General features: G+C 37.5%; 1 protein-coding gene across 2 annotated transcripts in view; it reads left to right on the forward strand.

The window, feature by feature from the left end:
- Positions 1–20,708, forward strand: part of ARHGAP15 (Rho GTPase activating protein 15) — a 618,249-nt gene that overhangs the window by 342,930 nt on the left and 254,611 nt on the right. For both annotated transcript variants that reach the window (XM_082630937.1, XM_082630938.1), the window contains exon 9: positions 16,963–17,085. In XM_082630937.1, coding sequence (XP_082487063.1) covers positions 16,963–17,085 — 123 coding nt within the window. The remainder of the gene's footprint in view (positions 1–16,962; positions 17,086–20,708) is intronic.

The following is a 20,708-nucleotide window of genomic DNA, read 5'->3' on the forward strand; positions in this document are numbered from 1 at the left end:
TGTTGAATAAAAGAAATTAGAACTTTCATTTTTCTAGAAAAAAAATCAGAGTATTCTTCTATTCAGTCAACAAATATATACCAAGCACTTATCATTCACTCAGCACTGTTCTGGGTACTGGGATTAGAGTCTCTAAAAAATCAGTAAAATAAAATACAATGAAACATAGGCAAAAATCCTGCTCTCCTGGAGCTAACATTCTATTGGGGGAAAAATAGATGTTAAAAGGAAGTAAAATATATATTAGTGAGACAGTGAAATTTAAAAACTTAAATAAACAAACAAACAAATAAACCAAGAAAGGGAGATAGCACCTAAGTGGGGAAGGCTTGCAATTTTAAATAGAGAGGGAAAACCTATGAGAAGTGATGTTTAGGGGAAGATCTGAAAGAAGTAAGGAAAGTAGCTATGCAAATATCCAAAAAAAGTTTTGGGTCAGAGGAAGCAGCATGTGCAAAGACCCTGAGGTGGGATGTGCTCAGGAGAGAAAAAGAAGGCCAGTGTATCTAAAGTAAAAGTAGTGACTGACAAGTAACTATAAGCGATCAACTCCATCTGGGGGTATGGAAGCTTACCAGAAAGACACTCATTCTGAGAAGTTTTCTTTTACTCTACTGGTCAGAGCTGATCTTGCTTGAATGTTGTGAATATGACCCCTATGAAGTACAATAGCAAAGAGTCTTCTGCCTACTAACCCATTCCCTCACTCCCCACCGCACAAACAGTTCAGCTCCTCAGATCTTCAGATTCTCCCCCAAACTGATATTCCATCCACTATTAATCAAGTGTTAAGGGTCTTTAAAATTTTTTTAATATATAAAATATGTTTTAGCTGTGATTATTAAAGTACTTATCTGTGTACTGTAAGGCTGCATGAGATGTACTTCTGACACAATTCTGATAAGAAGTACCATTATATAAGACAATGCTGCTACCATATTTATCAAAGCAAAATTTCTGCCATTTCTATTTGGGTAGACGCAAGATTTCAGTCTTAAATTAAAGTATAAATAAAATATTTTTATTTGTTATTTTTAAAATTATTATTATTAGCAGAAGTTGTTGTGGTAACTCACATCATGCATTCATGTGGGGGGGTTTATACCGCCAGGACACTTATTGCCATCAAAGCTGCAAAAAATAAACATTCATGCAGTTGGAGAATTTGGTATACAGTGTGTTAAAAGTGTGAGAAGGTATACTCTGTCTCAACCAGCAATTCCTAGGGCTCTTCCTATGCCATATAGACATATCTCTTTACTGACAGCTAATATTAATATAAGCTTAACTTAATTTTTATACACTTACTCCAAATTTCTTAAATTATCCATATCTACTTTCTGTTTAGACACATCAGTGTTGTAATTTTTAATTGTTAGCTCCCAAAGGTCCAAAGGACCATCTCTGTTTAATTCACTTTACAGAGTCTAGTGCAAGCTGTAATTTATGGTAATGATGGTGAGAATGATGAAGATGAGGAAGAAAGTGAGGAAACGGATAAAGATAGTAATATATTTGTGTACATACAAAGACTTGTGATATTTTACATCATAACATTTAATCCTTACAACATTGCATTGGAGCTTTTGTATCCATATTATACAGATAAGGAAATTGAGATTCAGGGAAGCCAAGTCACACACTTCCTAAGTGGTGGATCTGGGAGTCAAGATCAGCTCTCTTGCCCAAATGCCTATGTGCTTTCCACCATACATCTTGCTCAGAGTATTCAATTATTAAACATTTTTTTAGCTGACTACTGACTCTGTGTCAGCCTTGATTAGTGTGTAGGGAACACCCTTAAATTCCAAAGTGCTATGTGAAGATCTGCCTCAGCCCACTCTCATCTTTGACTTCCACATGTATTCCAACAGCAGTTTATTTCATGTGGGCACAAAACTGGCAAAAGAAGTATTTTTGCCAAACTATTATGTGACCAAGAGCACATAATTCTTGGTTGGCCATTCCCTCACAGTGGAGCAATTAAGTTCAATTTTCCTTTGCAAGGCCCCACCTTTGATTCACGACTCTGTTCTTCTCTGCTTTCTTGAGCCATTACATAAGCCAACACCTGTCTTTGTTGTCAGGAGTGTTTTAAGACTGAAGTCCACAGGTGTTTTTTCCTTTTTTCTTTTGTGCCATGCCATAGAGTGAAAAATAGCTAAACTTGCTTTCCATTGGTTAATTTAAGGGAATATTTCCTGATAGAAATTTCCTAACTGAACTCCTTGACACAAATGGGGAGGGAGTCAGATCCTGCTAGAATATTTCCCTTTTACTCTTGGCTGTGCTTTGACAGTTTGAAGGATTAAGGGATAACAATGACAGTAGTTATTGTTATTATCAAGTCTGACCATGTCTTTCTCACCATTCATTGTGTCCCTGTTGGAATAGATGCTGTTGACCACATCTGTTGTGTTATTTAAAGTAGATCTTTAAGTCAAAATAAGGATGTGTGTGTGTTGCCTCATTTTGAGTTTGCTTAATGTTTCCAACCATGTTTTAGAAGTAAATCCCAAATGCTTTTTTGCTAAGTGCATTTTTCTTTTGAGTTTAAACCTATGTGTATTTTAAAGGTCATTTAATCCACGCACTTCCAGTTTCTCTGGTCTTAAATCATCGCTGTATTATTTTTTATACAAGAGGTACTTAATGTCTCAAGAAGCTTTCAGAGACCTTTAAAACCCAAAGACATTTTTCCCCCAAGACCAGAAGTTCTATTTTGTCGAAAGTAAATAAGCTTGAAGAAAATCAAGATCTCAGCCTGTTCAATAGTCCAAAAGTTCGAATTTCAGAGGGGTTGGAACTTGGTGAAATTCATGTTCCCATCCCTAGCTCAATCCTCTTTATTCCCTCTTAGCTTAGGCTGAAACACATGGAGGGGATATCCAGCAGAGGACTCTCCTCAGTGACATCTGTGTCTGGAGGAGTGTCCTGGCAATTGGCAACAGGATCTTCTCCCCACAGGGAATGAGAAGGGTCAAAACCCTAAATAATAATAATCTCTTACAGATTTCAGGTTACCAAAAGTTAAAGAAAAGTATAATAGCAAACACAGCATTGCTACATGTCAAAAGCAAGGCTACTGTAATTTCCCCCCTTGAGGCATGTATTTTTCATATTATTATGCATAATTATGCATATGAATTTAAATATATTTCCAGGGCTTCCCTGGTGGCACAGTGGTGAAGAATTCACCTGCCAGTGCAGGAGACATGGGTTCGAGCCCTGGTCCGGGAATATCCCATGTGCCACAGAGCAACTAAGCTCGTGCGCCATAACTATTGAGCCTGCGCTCTAGAGCCCGCGAGCCACAACTACTGAGCCTGTGTGCCACAACTACTGGAGCCCACATGCCTAGAGCCTGTGCTCCGCAACAAGAGAAGCCACCACAATGAGAAGCCTGCGCACCGCAATGAAGAGTAGCCCTCGCTTGCTGCAACTAGAGAAAGCCTGTGTGCAGCAACGAAGACCCAATGCAGCCAAAAATAAATAAAATAAAAATAAATAAATTTATAAAAAATATATATATTTTTTCATATTCTATTCAAAACTCTTTTTCCAAATATGTAGAATAAAATGAAATTAATTGATGGCAATGACTGCATTAAGCTTCAAATCTAAAATTCCTGATCACTGGAAGAATTGGGCTAGTAGTGGGTGCCTAGAGCAACAGACCTGGCTCCTGTAGAACATTCTTCTGGATTTAGGACAGTTTTTCCAATAAAGTTAAATCTGGGATTAGTGAGACATAAAAGATGTGCTGACAAAAACCCAGAGATGGTGCTTGAGACTTTGGAGAGAATCTTTACCCTGCTTCTTACTCTGTGGCCTAAGGCAAGTGACTTAAACAATTTGGGTGTCTTTTTCCTCATCTCAAAAGTAAGGGGCATTTGGGCTTCCCTGGTGGCACAGTGATTAAGAATCCTCCTGCCAATGCAGGGGAAATGGGTTCGAGCCCTGGTCCAGGAAGATCCCACATGCTGCAGGGCAACTAAGCCCATGTGCCACAACTACTGAACCTGCACTCTAGAGGCCGCAAGCCACAACTACTGAGCCCGCATGTCACAACTACTGAAGCCTGTGCGCCTAGAGCCCATGCTCTGCAACAAGAGAAGCCACTGCAGTGAGGAGCCTGCACACTGCAACGAAGAGTAGCCCCCGCTCGCCGCAACTAGAGAAAAGCCCGTGCGCAGCAACGAAGACCCAACGCAGCCAAAAATAAATAAATAAATAAATAATTTTTTTAAAAGTAAGGAGCATTTATTTTATGTTCTCTCAAGTTCATTCCAGATTTAATATTTCATGTTTCCCTGACTCCAACATGAACTGCCCCCAAGAATGGGGTTATCTGATGGTCAAAAACAAGGAAAAGCTTGGCAACTTGATTACAATTAACTCATCTAGGAAAAGAAATAAAATATTCGGGATAATAATTGGATTTTGGCAGAAAGTAAATCTCCTATCACTATTTTTTAATGGAAAGAAGAGTTAATCTGAAGGTGTGACTGGAAAGCAGAAAGCAGTTTCATTTGTCACAGACCTGGGGACTATCGTCTCCATAAAGGACTCCACATAGACTCCAAATAGACAACAAATAAAACAGCGTATATCCTGACCACTTCAAGTGTCACAATGATATGGGTCTTTCTGGGTCTTTTCCTAGTTTTTTCTCCTTCTTTAGCAATGTATGTTATGAATTATGATTATTGCAATGGAGCCAAGTATTCACCGGCTCCAGCTAGATCTTTGTTTAGCAAGCATAAACTCACTGCCAGCTGCAAATTGCAGCTGTCTGTCAGCATTTGTGAGGACAAACCGCTCCACTATCCCGGATCACTTAGCTGTAGACTGCATACTGTGTCCTCAGTTCTGCTCAGCCCACCCTTTGCATTTTCAATACCCTTCCTGTGGGGGAGGGTCTCAGTGGTTTACAAGCGCATTTTGGAGCAAATAGCTTGAAGCTTACATCAAAACGATGCCTCTACTAGAGGGTCCTATCCCAGCAAAACTATTTTGTGAGAGACTGACTGACTCTGGCCTGACATTCCCTGATCTCTGATGTCCTGAAAAAGGCACGAGAGGCTGCCACGCTGACAACCAGCCGTTCTTCAGGACAGAGTGACCCCTGCAGAGAGTGCCAAGAAAATGGGCCCAAGGCCAGGAGCCTGTCTCAGAGCTAGGGAATGTGAGGGTTGAGAAGGCCGTGGCCAAGGGGCCAAGCCAGAGGAAGGACATGGTCCAGGGGGTTGAGTGAGGCCATTCTGCTGGGCCATAGCATGGACGAGCAGGAGGCAAGGCTCAATGGGACCCTTATCTTGGGAGAAATCCTAGTCTCGAATGTTCAAGTAAACTTGGAACTCTGTCACTTAAGGAGGGGATTTGCACAATGATACATTTTGCTTGTGTAGCATTTGCCAGCCTTCTAAGCAAATTTTTTCCTTCAAATTTCCAGGCATGCTTAGACTGGGGAAGAAGCTGACAGCACCACACCAGATTTAATTAAAGTATTTGTAGACTTAACCAAGTCTTCCCCGTTTTATCATCAGAGTAACTCGTGAGTTCTAAGGATCACTTTTTTAGAGGGTTGACAATTTTAGGAATATTCTGAGAATTATCCCAAGATCGAGGAATACCCTGCTTTCCCTAGGCATTTGCATACAGTAAACTCTGAGCTTTGTAGAGGGTGAAAACTAAGACTGAAGGTTCTTTAGGCCCTGGAATGCTCCTCGTACACTGCAGGAAGCATGAGATATGATCAGTCAGTACTTGGGGAAGGTATGCTTTTAGATTTTGTTTAATAATATTTTCAAATAAAAAAATAAATCTGGAATTCTTCCCACTCATGAGGGTATTATGAGAACTGTTCTTTGTTATGTAAGAGTGTTGTTTCAGTAAGAAAAATGTGCCCTCTTGGGAAGAAAGGCACAATGCAAATTCAAATTAGTAATGAAACTGTACAATGTGTAGCATATGGCCAAAGTTGGCCTGAGTCACTCATGGAAGAAAACATTCTAAGACTTGGGAAAAGTCACATCCCTGGTGTGTGTGTGTGTGTAGGGCTGTGTATGTTTGTGGACAGGGGAGCAATGACCCAACATAAACTTTCTTTCCCACAACTTAAACATACACACAATACTTAAAATAGTTTCATTCAGGGGTAGAAACCGTGAGAGTCCCAGGATCATTAAACAATAGCAAAGCTCTGTTAGTCCATGATCTTCCCATATTCAAGAGGATTGTAAAATAAAAACAAGACTCTGCAAGAGATTGACATTTTCCAAAGGGATAGCAACTTACAGTACAAGAGTATTTGGATTGCTCAGTGCCTTCCGTTCTCTCTGTGCTGCAGTTTGCTGCTTTGTTCATTGTGAAACCTTTTTGCTGGATGTGTTACATGCGATGAGCTTTGGTGTTAAAATAAACAGAGAGGAAGGCTGCAATAATGTATTTCAGTTAGGAAGAAGCACTTGAAAGAAATTGGTTTTGCTATACACATGATGTGAGCCAATCAATAGTGGTTTAGTCTGACAAGCACTGTCAATATCCATTGTCACAGTTCAGAAAGTCTTTAATGGATAGTTCTTCAAAACCCAATGATTTCAACGCATGTTCAAAGTCTTGAAATACACTCTACCTGGCAGAAATTAATCACAGATAAACTCTTGGGGTTGTATACACGTATTTTTTTTAACTGAGAGCGAAATAGCCATCAATTAAAATGTGTATGTATTAATATATATTAATCATATAAACTAATATAAACTTAATGTATGCAACAGCTAAAGGCATAATCTAATAATACCAGATACATAATAAATGACCAGTAAATGCTGAAAAAATGAGAGGCACTGGAATGGAAGGTGAAGAGTGCACTTTTCATACCACCTGATCTGTTTACTTACTGATTATTACAACTGTGATTGTGATACGGGGTAACTCTCATAACCTCACAGTTCATAACAATTGTTAGTTTTTATTGAATGCTTACTATACCCTAGATATTGTGCTGGTGTTTTGCATATATCAGGGTATTTACCTGCTATAACAATCCTTGGTAGGGATAGATATTGTCAGTGCCATTAAACAGATGAGAAAATAGAGGCAAAAAGAACTTATACTGCTTAAATAAGATCTTACCACTGTTAAGTATCAGAGTTGAAATTCAAAATCCAAAACTGGTAGTATTCAAAACAGAGAAAAAATGCATGAGAGAGAATGGAGCACACATTTTTGAAAAGGAACAGCATTAGCTGTTAGAAGGAGGCCACATATTAGTGGTTCTTATCTGCCTTCCCCTTAAATGCTGATCCTGAACTTACTCCTATGAAGCAACTAGGAATAATACAAGCAGACTCTGTGGTTGGGTATAGAGAAGAATGAGATTTCTGGTTGGGCTGAGAGAAGAACTAAGGAGTTTGTAGGTGTGAATATATGTGCTTTGAATGTATTGTGAATGTATTGTGGGCTAAGAGTGCATCATCTGTTTTTGAAAAAGGATTGTGTGATGACAGGAATCAAGAACAAGGACTAAGAAATTGAGAGAACTGGCTAGGTCACTAGGCATTTTTGCTTAAAAGGAAGCCCCAATCTCCACCCTATAGCTCTATTTCTATATTCATTCTTATCTTGCTACATTCAGCCACCTGGAGCATGGTGAGTGATCCTTGTATTCACCTTCTGCCCAGTAGCTGAAGAGCTCAATTTGTGTTTATGATGGTTATGGCTCTGTTCAGCCCAGAAGCCACCTTCAGCTGTTCTGACTGACAATCCAGAGAGTATTCAGCTGTCAACACTGTTGCTGTCCTGTGATTCACTAATCTCACCTAAAGCAACTCATTTTCCCTTTTAGGTCTACAGTGACACATAGCACCTAGAGTAATTTTGTCAGCAGTTCACCTGAAGCAGATGATTTAAGACCTTAGGTTGGAAGTAGTTGACCACAGTGGGAGGCTACTGCCATCTCTCTATGTCCTTAGAACTTTGACAGCATTGCCAAACAGATAGAGAGGCAGGCAGTGGGGCAGGCTAGGCATGCCCAGGGGCTCCAAATCAAACAGCCCTGCATTTGATTTCTGGCTCGGCCACTATTGGCTACTTGGCTTAAGCTCTCTGAACCTCAGATTCCTGATCTGCAGAATAGACAGCAATAAGAGAACCTACCACAATGAATGATTATAAGGACTAAATGAGATATGACATTCTTAGTACAGTTCCTTCTCACACTGGTAGTACTCTACAAACATTAGTCATTTTTAATAATACATGTGATTTTTAGATGATCAGATTGACTAGTCGAAATGGAAATTGAGACTGCTTTAAAAGAATCAATACTATATAGATTATTATATGTAATTATGTAGATGATTATATATATAAAATTATAATATTTAGATTGTGAGAAAAGTTAAATATATATATTTATTTAACTTTTCTCACAATCTAAATAAACACTATTCCACCACTTCTTCTTAAATATTGATTTTTTTGACTACATATTTTCCTGTCCTGGTTCAAATTTTTTTTTTTTTTTTTTGTGGTACGCAGGCCTCTCACTGCTGTGGCCTCTTCCATTGTGGAGCACAGGCTCCAGACGCGCAGGCTCAGTGGCCATGGCTCATGGGCCCAGCCACTCCGCGGCATGTGGGATCTTCCCGGACTGGGGCACGAACCCGTGTCCCCTGCATCGGCAGGCGGACTCTCAACCACTGCACCACCAGGGAAGCCCCCCTGGTTCAAATTTTATGTTTGAAAAATTAAGGATACATTGTAAAATATTCTTGATCACACGTAGGGCCAAGAGTTTAGAGGTTAAAGAAAAAGTTTCAGAGTTGTTATATATTTCTCCCCCCATGCCTGCTGAGAATACAGTATCTGTACACACATTTTCACAAAGGTACAAATACATACACTTGCACAAAATACATAGTGATAGCTCTATTTATGTCTGTATGGAGAGAAGATTTTAATACCACCCACCCAATGCAAATACTGCTAAGCATGAGTCAGTATGTAAAGTAAGCATGGAAATTGTCTGATGCTCTTAAATATGAATATTATTTCTTTCTCCAACTTGACTTTTTTTTTCCATAGAAATCTAAGTGTTAATCTCCTAGACTTTTGTCATGCTTCTACCTCTATGGGGGGAACTGCCATGCCTACAATCCTATTGTTTTGGTTTTTCTTTATTTTGTTCTCTGTTTGTGGACTGATGTTCTCATTCATCTGTAAGGCTGTTCTCATTTGATTTGGCCATGGCCTGTTTTCTATCACTAGGAGAGAACCCATCCCTGTATTTAATATGCAGCCTTTCCTCATGGAAAACATGTTTCTAGTTCATGGTGCCCTTTGTCTGGATTGGTGCCGTATGTTATTTTTTTCTTTCTTTCTTTCTTTTCCTTAGTAATTTTACTTTCAAAATCAGTTACAATTTTACTTTCAAAATCAGTTACTGCCTTAGCTCAGTAACCCCTTACTCTATTAACAAATTTATCAAAGTTTTGAAATAGCTCTCAAGTGACAAAGTTTTACCAACACTACATTAAGTTTTAAGAAGCCAAGATAAAATATCTAGTCAATAGAATATGTCTTGATGATCTGAATCTTTACATCTTATACTGTATCTGTATCTGATTCTGTTTCAGGAAAAAATGTCATCATATGTCTCTACACACACCATAGGTTTTTGCTATTTAGGTGTATTCTCTTTTTCTTCTTTCCTTTTTTTGTGAATATGTAGTATTTCCATAACCTTTGATGCAAAAATCTTTTGCAACTCTGGCTTATAGAAAGAAACCAGATAGACTAACAATTGAAAGAAAATTATATTTGCGATGAAATTATTCAATATTTGCAGTACAGTTTTGAAGTTGTCATCATCATCATTATAAACATCCTGAAAGTTATTCTTTAAGTAACTCAATGCTATGCTAAATGCTGTAAAAAGAGTTTAAATATAGTACCCTGACTCACACTATAGAAATGCATTATCAACATAGACACATCTAAGATATATCATGAGCAAAATTAAAATATTAGGTCAGGGCTTCCCTGGTAGTGCAGTGGTTGAGTGTCCGCCTGCTGATGCAGGGGAGACGGGTTCGTGCCCCGGTCCGGGAAGATCCCACATGTCGCGGAGTGGCTGGGCCCGTGAGCCATGGCCGCTGAGCCTGCGCGTCCAGAGCCTGTGGTCCACAACAAGAGAGGCCACAACAGTGAGAGGCCCGCGTACCGAAAAAAAAAAAAAAAATTAGGTCAATACATGAAAAGACAATAAAGAATTTATACATTACTGGAAAAAGCAGTTAATGGCATTTCCATATGGCTGAATTACAGGGCCATGACAGTAAACTGCCAGCTCTTTATTAACACTGAAAATATAAAAATATGATTAGATTTGTCTATTTAAACTAGATAATTTAGCCTAAAAGTAAACATATTTCATTGCATGAATTCTCACTCCTCTTTAAATGAGTCGATAGCATAAATATGAATCATTGGCAAGAGAACGTTTTCATACCCTTTCGTTTCCAGCTGATTATTTATTTTATATTTCTACAATATCTAAGTGGGAATTAAGTGGTTAAAATAAAGCATTGCTGTTAAAATGCCCTGCATTCCCTCTTCCAATTATTTCCAGATTTAATCATGATTTGTGTTTCAAGTAAGTCACTTAAAGTTTCAATAACTTAGCTCCTCAGGGGATTGAAATTATGACTTCTGTTTACACTGAGCATGTGAAAAAAAAAAGAGATATTAAATGACCAACAGTACATTTCAGTACATTAAGTCCAGACTTACCCTTTCTGCCCACTCTGACATGGAGTTATGTGCAAAGTTTGGGAGCTCTAAAACCACACTCTGGAGAGAGCAAAGCAGTATTTATTACAGCCTAATGAATTAGGGCAAGCAGATATGCCCTGTAAAAGAATCAGGCAGGAGACTGGGAAGAAACTTAATAAACTTTATTTCTCTATTTTGGGTAAGGTGCTCTTGTTTTAGTAATTTAGAAAGTGGTACAACAGGATAATTCCAAATACAAGAAGGTCATATTGGAAAATATGAAAGGAGAAAATCAGCACTTTGTTTTGTAATCCGTGTGATGGTTTGAGAAGTGTTTTCGAATCCCTGGGGATGAAGAGCCTGATATAACCCTATTTTGTCATTTCTTTCTGGATTTCCCTCTCCAAACACTGCAGTGCGGTAAGATGATTGCACTAAGCAACTGCCGCCAGTTTTGCTCTGAACATCCTACCAGACTCTCTGTGTTGGGAGCTCTTAGCTGCTAATACAACTATCTATCTACACCTGATGTTGATCCCTATGTAAAACCCCATCAAAAAAGTGACAACAAGTAGCCTAGAAATTTGTTTGTAATAGCATTTCTGAAGGGTAATGACTCTACTTTCCTTTAGCAACGTTTCTGAAATGTTAGCTCTCCCAGCATTTCCAAATTTAAAAAAAATAATAATATTAACAACATGTAATTGTAACATGGGAATACCGCGAGAACAGCAGTTTGGCAGGAAAAGGGGATATTTCAAAATAAGGTCCATAGCAAGAAAAATTCTGGCAGATGCACAATTCTGGATCATATTATCCAAACCGTTGGATTCTGGAAGATTTGAAGGTTTTTCTTTTGTGGTTCCCATCCCTTAATAGAATGGTAGTGGATATTCATCATCTAAATTGTGTTGCTTCCTCCTCCCATTACTAAAGTTGGGAAATAAATATACAAAGGGCATCATTACAATAAGCATTCCTACCTCTAGAGGTGGTTTTAACACCATAATGGCTGCGTCAGGTATAAAACTTGTGTTGGGCTAATGCCTTATTCTCATATGTAATGATATTTATTGAAGATCATCTTGAAAAACCCAGGATCCTAACTATTCTCTGGTGTGAGCAGCTTTAACACCAATTAAATCTCTCCACTGGTTAAGAATGGTGCTTAAAGCTAATGCCTTTAGCCTATGAGTGTGGAGACTTAAACTGCATATTGTTATTCAAAATTCTTACGCTTTGGAAAATAGTCTATTTGTTTGGGCTTGAAAGAAAAGATCACCCATCAGTGAAAAAAAAAAAAAGAGGAAGCATAAAGGAAATAAAAGTAAATTCTAGAATACCTGGAAAGCTAATCCAATTCAAGTTAAGTTTTCCTGGAGGTGAAAATATGTAGAATTAAGAGTGATTCCTCTGTAAATCAGATTAAATGCTTTGGAATTTAAACCCTTATCTCTTTAGTCTCTTTTCATTTTTGAATAAAAAGTTTAAATGGGAACGGAAAAAAACTGCTCATTGGCTTAACATAAATCTTTAAATTGCAGTAAGCTTCACCCTCAAAATGTAGTTGAATCTCTGAGGAAAGAGAAAAGGCTGAATTCTATTTTTCATAAATGATGGATTATTGTACCACACTGTGTATTTTCCAGTAAAGTGTCCTTTTATTTGCACTGTGTGATTACAAGTTTCTAAAAGTATGTGTGGGGTCACTTGGGTGCTGTGGGAAAGTGGAAGGAACACTGTTCTGTTAAAATCAGTAGTGAAATCAGAAGCAAACTATGTCCTGATTACCATAGGCATGTGTTTAAATTTTGCTTTCCTTAATTGGTTATGTTGTATTTACTTAAAATGAACAATTTGGCAAGTTTTTCTCCCTTGACAACAGAAAAGCGTAAACTGTTTTATAAGTTTGGCTGTTAAAATCAGATTTGTAAACCACAATATTCAAAGAGTTTTATTGCTGTTTACAGGGGTCCAGTGATGGACTTTGCTTTATAACCATGGCCTTTTTACATTTTTAGTTTGTATTTACAGCGCTTTCAAGTTATTTGGTTAATAAAAATTATGCCATATATTATAGTCATCTGTTGACTTTAACTTCTGCATATCTCTGCGAACAACTTCTGCAAACAAAGTGAGCAGAATGAATGATGGCAAAGGCCTGGCAATTTGACTTGTCATCTGAGGACGATTATTTATGGCATCAGGAAATGGAAGTTGACACTCTAGTCTGTCTCCAGGAAAGTCATCATTAGAGGCAACTTCGGATAGTTTGGCTATGTTAAAACTGTGTAATCATATTCAAGACTCTGCTAGTTTCTCAGAATGTATGAGAAAGAAACAAGCTAAAGCATTTTAAAATACACTTTCATTTTTCTTGAAAAACCAGTACACCTTACATAACATTTCTCACATGTGGAGGCAGAAGTTGGTATTGAATATATATATATTTACACTATATGATCAGTTTCATAATCTCACATTTATACCATATGTATGTGTTTTAATTTACAAAGTACTTTTTAATCATATCATATTTACTAGTCCCTAACTGGCAGAAAAAAATACCTCTTTTGGCCCTTAATTTCTTGACATTCTATCTTGGAAAATAACAAGATTTTGAGGTGAGACTAGACATAGAAAATGGTAACCTGTGAAAATTTAGATTGATTATTCCATATCATTTCAAAGGCAGACTTGAGACCAGAATTACTGAGGTAGATTTTTCCTGAAGGATAAGTGTCCCTTTAGCTCCCAGTACTAGAACCAGAGCCATGGGGCTTTGATACAGCTATCAATTGGAGCAGATTATATATGACTGGACCCAGATGAAAGTTGATAGGATAGCATATAAGCACAGTATATTAAGACACTCAGAATGACTCATCCAATCATACAGTTTTGAATCAGTTAATGCCTGACATTCATGGTCCTGTAAAAGCAACTATGGCTTGCATGGGTTTTCAAGGCACTTGCTATTTCTCCAAAATGACCTGAGGTCAGTTCCTCCTCTAAGAACCCTTAGTCTCTTATACTTCAAACTCCTTATCATGATGTATTATTACTATATAGACCATATGCATTTCTATCCACAACAGTTAAATCCAGCACTGTCATGTATTCAGTAGGTGGTCAATGTGTGTATGTGTGTGTGTGTGTGTGTGTGTATCACCTAGCAGCACTGTCCAAAAATATCTGAGCTATGTGTGTAATTTAAGATCTTCTCATAGCCACATTTTTTTAAGTAACAAGAAATAAATTTAATAATATATTATTTTAACAATATATTTTTTAAACAAAAATATCCAAAACATTATTATTTCAACCTATGGCACAAGCTGCATTTCAAGTACTCAATAGCTCTGAGTGACTAGTGGCTACCATATTGGACAGCACAGGTCTAAAGCAGTGCTCCTCAAACCCTTTTACGTTCAAATACACAAAATAATGATAATATTTGCATAGCCCACTGGAACAAATAAATAAGACTGCTCATAGCCAACAACAGCTTTCCAGGGGCTCAGGTTGCCTTGGTCTTGCTCAATTACCCAGAGTGCTGAGGGCATCCATAAATCTCACTCTACATAACCATCCTGTCAGATACAATAGTTGGGACGCTCTGGTCTACAGCAGTGCTTCCCAACCTCTTCAAGTGATAGCCCCATTGACCACCCTCACATGAGAGTGGTTGTACTTTTATAAACAGCTCATTTAATTAATAGATAGCAGATAGATAGACAATAGATAGATCAGATATATATGTTTTACATATATATTTTTATATACATGCTACTTATAGATAGATATATTATTAAAATAATAGGGTTTTGTTTTGCTTTTCACTGTTGCTTTACATTTTGTCAGTGTGGGAGTAGCCCTTCCACCACCAATAAACAAAAACTGAAGCAGGTCCTATAACTTGTCCCTTCAGTTTAAGGGAATGATTCTCAGCAGGGAGCACTTTTTCCCCCTCTCACCCCAGAAGACATTTAACAATGTCTGGAGACATTTTTGATTGTCACAACTGAGGAGAGTGTGCTACTGACATATTGTGGGTGGAGGCCAGGGAGGCTTCTCAACATCCTTATCCTGTACAGAGCAACTCCCTGCAAAAAAAATTTTCTTTTTTGAATATCAATAGTACTAAGATTGAGAACCTTACTTTGAGGTAATATAAGATATTAAGGTCTTATAAGTGGCAAGTACTGTCTCAACTCAGTATTTAATAGTGTATAACCCCATGTGATAATCAAAATTTTGAACTTAATTTAAAATTAAAACTCCACTCTACACTTAGCTAGGAGGAGGGCAGGATGTCTTCCTCTTCTTTTCCTTAGCCTAACACTTCACTCCAACTCCCCATTTTGCTAACACAAGTTTATAACTATTTTGTGGTTAAAGCTAGAGGAAGGAGGTTGCAAAAATATCCTTATTTGACCATTTATAAGAAAGCTTCTCACACTCTAGGCCAGGCAGAATTTTTAAAGCATACACTCTCCCTTAGGCACTTTTGCGGGTTCCTTGGAGACCCCACTGGGAAAATTTGACTTCAGATCCTCTAATTCAGGCAATTTATTTTCTTCCAGCTACAGCTCCCTCCTAAATCTCTCTCTTTTCTCTTCTGAGATCCTCAGGAGAGGATAGAATGACTCAAGTAAAGCTCCCCTACAACTGTTAACTTAGTAAAATGTTTTGCACCCAATAGCTACTTAAAAAATTTTAGTTGATTAAAACCATCTACTTTAAATGACTACGTGAGCTCCTGATGTTTATGTTTTCCTTCCCCTTCCATTCTTTCACCAATACTCCAATACATTAGAATACCAGATAAAAATCCTATGAGACTGGTCCCATATCCAAACTGGACCTTGGACAAGTTACTTAGCTTGACTCTTTGACTTAGCTTCTTCATCTCTAAAATGGATGAATTAGTTTATATACTTCAAAAGGTCATTTGAGATTTGATTCAACAAATATTGACTAAACACTAATTCTAAACAGTGTTTGAGGTATTAGGGACACATTAGTGAATAACATTTGTAAAAGTAGATAAAAATCCCTGCCTACATGTAGCTTACATTGCAGTAGAATTAGGTTAAATCACGTTAGGTGCTTAGGAGAATATCAAGCATAAATTACGGTGTCAATACATTTTAGTCATATTATCATTAACCCATCTGAATGATTGGCTTATTCTAAAATATGATTTGAGAGGAAAAGAACCTCTATGTTCCTACTTAAGTGCCACAAATCCTCACATGATGTCAGTAATTAGGTTAAGACAGTGAAGGGCCCACTTACGATCTGTGTCTCAGGTCGTAGAGATAATAAATTCCTATCATTTCAGGAATTATTAATGATAAGAATCATTATTAACAAGTTAGTTAATAAAGTCATTAATAATAAGATAACTTGAATGTATTTAGACTCCATGCTTAATGAAGGTACGGACCTTAAGTGTTACGTTCATCATTGAATTCACAGCATTTAGCATGGGATGTGATAATCAGTAGACATTCAGCAAAGATTTGCTTAGGAAATGAATTTGATGCACACCTAACTTTGAATATAACAGTGAGGCTAGGAAACTGAGGATGGGGGACTGATGAGGACATGGCAGAAGTTTGAGGCAATATGTGTTACAGAATTTCACCTAGTGGTAATTTCACACAAATAAGAAGAGTAAGAAATATCTGCTTTCTGAAAAAGAAATCACTTTGGGTTAACTTGATAAAGAAAATTGACGAAATTATTTGGGCAAGCAGGATCTTTGAAAATGCCTACATTTCCTACAGGCAGTATATAATCACAATTAATTGAAATTAACCAGAGCTTTTTAATCTCTAAGTTAGATGAACTTTTCTGCAATTTTGTGTATGGATTCAGTTTGGTGGAATTATACAGATAAAGATTATTGTGGTAAATATGAGGAAATGAATGTGAAAATAAATTGTGAAAATATGGAGCTAACCACATTCTCATTACACATGCATGTTGCAACAGAGCTAATATTTTCATATGGGCAAATTTTTACTCCTATGCCCTGTCTAAGCAGAAGGGCCTGAGCTATTAATTCAGGTAGTTGTCCCATAACTACTATTTTCTATTCATATTTGCATAAAGTAATAATCATAAAGGAAAAATTTACTGAAAGCCTCTGACTTTTTTTTTAATCTCCAGTGTTCAGACTGCATCATAGTGCTTCTGATACAAGCGACAAAAACCGAGTTAAAAGCAGATTAAAGAAGTTTATTACCCGAAGACCTTCCCTGAAAACTCTGCAAGAAAAAGGACTTATTAAAGGTATAGAGCATTTTATACTTTTACTGTAACAGTGCTAAATAAATGTGCCTCTGTGTCCATAGTTATTCAGCTCTAAAGGAGTATTAAGATATTTTACTCTTTTTAGGTTGCTTATTAAACGTTCTGCTCTATAACAGAGGAAAAAATACTTGTCCAGAAAACTAATCCTGAGAAAATAAAGGTTGTATCAGAGGATCATTGAAAAAAAACACCTAGTTTTGCCCTCAGAGGATCTGGGCTCTGGACCAGGAGCCGAGAAGAAGTATCCTGGTGACCCATCAGAATGACCCCATGTCCCCTTGTGCCTGGACAATCCTAGTTATACATATTGTCCCAGAATACTTAGTAACAGCAGCCCTTTTCATTCTCAGATGAGTCCTCATTTGTATAATAAGTTATCTGATCATGTAGTCATAGTCTGAAGTAAATGAGAGAAAGAAAGTGCTAGGAAGAAAGTCCAAGCTAAACCAGTGTCATGAAAACTTACAGATTTGAGAGCTGGAGAACCTAGAACTCAATCTAAACTGAAATAAGCAGGTACTTTTGCAAATATATCTAAAGTATATAAAATATCCTAGACCAGCCCAGCCACCAGAATAAAAAAACACTCTGGCAAGAGACTGTAATTGGAATTCAGACCTTGGTTCTACCACTCACTAATATGGACATTGAACAAGTTATGATCTCTGAGCCTCAGATACCTCTTCTGTTAAATGGGTATACTTATACCCACCACCGAGAGGACCACTAAAACAAATAAATGAGATAATCCATTTAAAGGATTTAACAGAGTTTCTGGAACATAATTATTCAAGAAATGTCCTCTGCTATTATTAATGCTATTATTATTCATTACTGTTGTTATTACCAGTAGTATACCATATAGATGAAAGGATAGATGGACAGATAAAACCAGTGATGTAGATTTCTATAACTGGAAATCATCACTTAGATCACACAGGCAAATATATTATTTTCCTAAGAAGAAAACATGCATCAAGTCCATTATTCTCTCTGGTTCTCAAATTTTCTAACGGATGCATATATTTTGAAAGTTAAATACAAGAAAGAGTTTGAAAAGAATTTGGGCTAAAATGAAGTCCTAAAATAAACTTTGAGAACAAAGTTGAAAGACTGATCCTTATAGAAATCAAAAAGTGATTTAATATGCAATTATTTCTCAGGAACAGGACAAAGCAGATAATATTTTCAGCACTACTTAGAATGAGAATTATTTCAATAGTTTAGACTAACTGTTTGACCTATCAATTTCAGTCCACTTTAAAAGAGGTGAACATATCACAAAAATCATCTAGCATTCTGAACCAATTGTGAAAGGTGAAATTCTATGCAGCATGAACATACCTATCACTAATAGAATGGAAAATTCTTAGAATGTAAGCATTTGGAAGTAGAACTCGAACATGCTTTAAATCAATCTTAGCTCAGACTTTTACTCTCTGAAGTGTCCTTTTCAGTGGACAGCATTTGGTCCTCCACGATCCAACTTCATATAGTAATACAGTAGTACCTTCAATTCTGCCTTCGAATTTATCCCCTAGATTAAAAGTTTCTTAGAAAGGATTCAGTAGCATGTTACCCGCCATCCTGACAAAATATAAAACCAGATAAGTAGCCCAAACAATCCCAATCTGACATAAAGTCCAAATTTTTCATGACTGTGGCAAAATAAAAGGGGTTTTAATTCAGTGGCACAGTCTGGCCCCAGTCAAAATGCTAAAGAATTAATAACCATAGTGCTCTAGAATTGGTCTCGGAAAGCAGCAGAGAAACCGGATGCCTGATGCAGTTTTCATACTGATGTAATGGAACCACCGAACACACTCCAGTGATACATTTCCTATCTTAGAGCTCCATTACATTTTCACCATAGCTGACCAATGAGTCAGTATTCATTAGTAGGGCTATGGAAAATCTATGTGAAATTCCAATTTGATAAGCTTCCATTGTTGTCTTCAGTGGAATTTTCTTCCAAATACAGTTCAAGTTATGCAAATATAGTCACTTCTTGGGCTTGTTTCAGTTTTAACTGTGAATTTTTTGTAAGGCTTCTTCTGAGACTTTTTTTTTAACCGAGTAGAAAGGATTAAACCAATTTTTAAAAAAGGCAGGCCTAGTCAAATTTAGTACTTTAAGTCCATTTTCTTAGCACATCTAAGGCAAAGACTTAGAAAAAAACCAATGAAATCAGTGTTTCTGATTGGTTATGAAAACTCACATAACATAAATTAATGATTAACAGTTAAATATTTAATTTCTCCAAGTAAAATGACTTAACTCTTTCAAGAGAAGAATTATTTAGAAAGAGGGATAATGCCTTTAAATTTATTCTGCAGTGCATTTGCCCAAAGAATATATATCAAATTCTTTAAACTGTCTAATTTTCCACATGTGGAATAAAGGCCTCCACTACCAAGGTTTGGGAAAGCTGTACGTGGTATTTTGCGTCTTACGAGTGTGCTTCCTGATACCTGGCGGGGGGGCTTGACAAGGCCACAGACACTTTTCAGTGTTTACTCTTTTTTTTGTTTTTAAATAAATTTATTTATTTATTTATTTTTGGCTGAGTTGGGTCTTTGTTGCTGTGCGCCGGCTTTCTTTAGTTGCGGCGAGCGGGGGCTACTCTTCGTTGCAGTGCACGGGCTTCTCATTGCAGAGGCTTCTCTTGTTGCGGCGCACGGGCTCTAGGTGTGCGGGCTTCAGTAGTTGTGTCTCGCAGGCTCTAGAGCGCAGGCTCAGAAGTTGTGGCACACAGGCTTAGTTGCTCCGCGGCATGTGCGATCTTCTCGGACCAGGACTCGAACCTATGTGGCAGGCAGATTCTTAACCACTGCGCCACCAGGGAAGCCCCAAAGTGTTTACTCTTTTATGTAATGTTCCCAACAGACTGAGAGGCCTGAGTTTTGAATTCAGCCAGCCTTCGTTGAGCCCTCACTGTGGGGCAGGAAAGGCTGTGTTTTATGGACTTTAATGCCCAGCAGAACTATATTCACAAAGTTCTTTATGTGAAAAGAAAACTGTCCCAGTATCACACAGTCTAAGCTCAGTCACAAAGCCTTTCTTCAAAACCTGTTTTTAGGACTCACGGAGACCTAGCCAATATGTGATTTCTTTGGCTAGGTTTTAGATCTGGAAACAGTCTCTTGATTGGGGCTGCATTTCCTGATTTCTTTAATATGACTAATGAGAAGGGTACATTGTGATGCCAAAAAGGGGCCAGCAGATAATTCTGAATGATCACCCAGTGGAAGGAAATCGTAACAGCTCAGGTGGGCGTTGCAATCATTGTGCCATTGCAGTGGTAGCTTCTGAAAAGCTTTCAATTTCTCCAAGTGCTTTCACATTTGCCAAGGGGATGGCAAGAGCTTTTTAAAAGTATGAGTTTATTACATTGAGCCTCTCATAGAAAACAAAACTCCAATCAGTATAATATGTAAATTATAAGGAAGAGGATACATTTTAGGGTGGTAGGTGTGCTTATACATGTCCTCTACTTGCTTTTGGAACTGAGATAATAGCTCTTTAGCATCAACCAAACTACCTTACGTAATCGTTCAAATGGCAGCATTGACATCCAAGAACAGAAAACACTTGGCAGTGCA

The sequence above is a fragment of the Mesoplodon mirus genome (genome assembly GCF_964341445.2).
Source record: "Mesoplodon mirus genome assembly, chromosome: 8".
NCBI lineage: Eukaryota > Metazoa > Chordata > Mammalia > Artiodactyla > Ziphiidae > Mesoplodon > Mesoplodon mirus.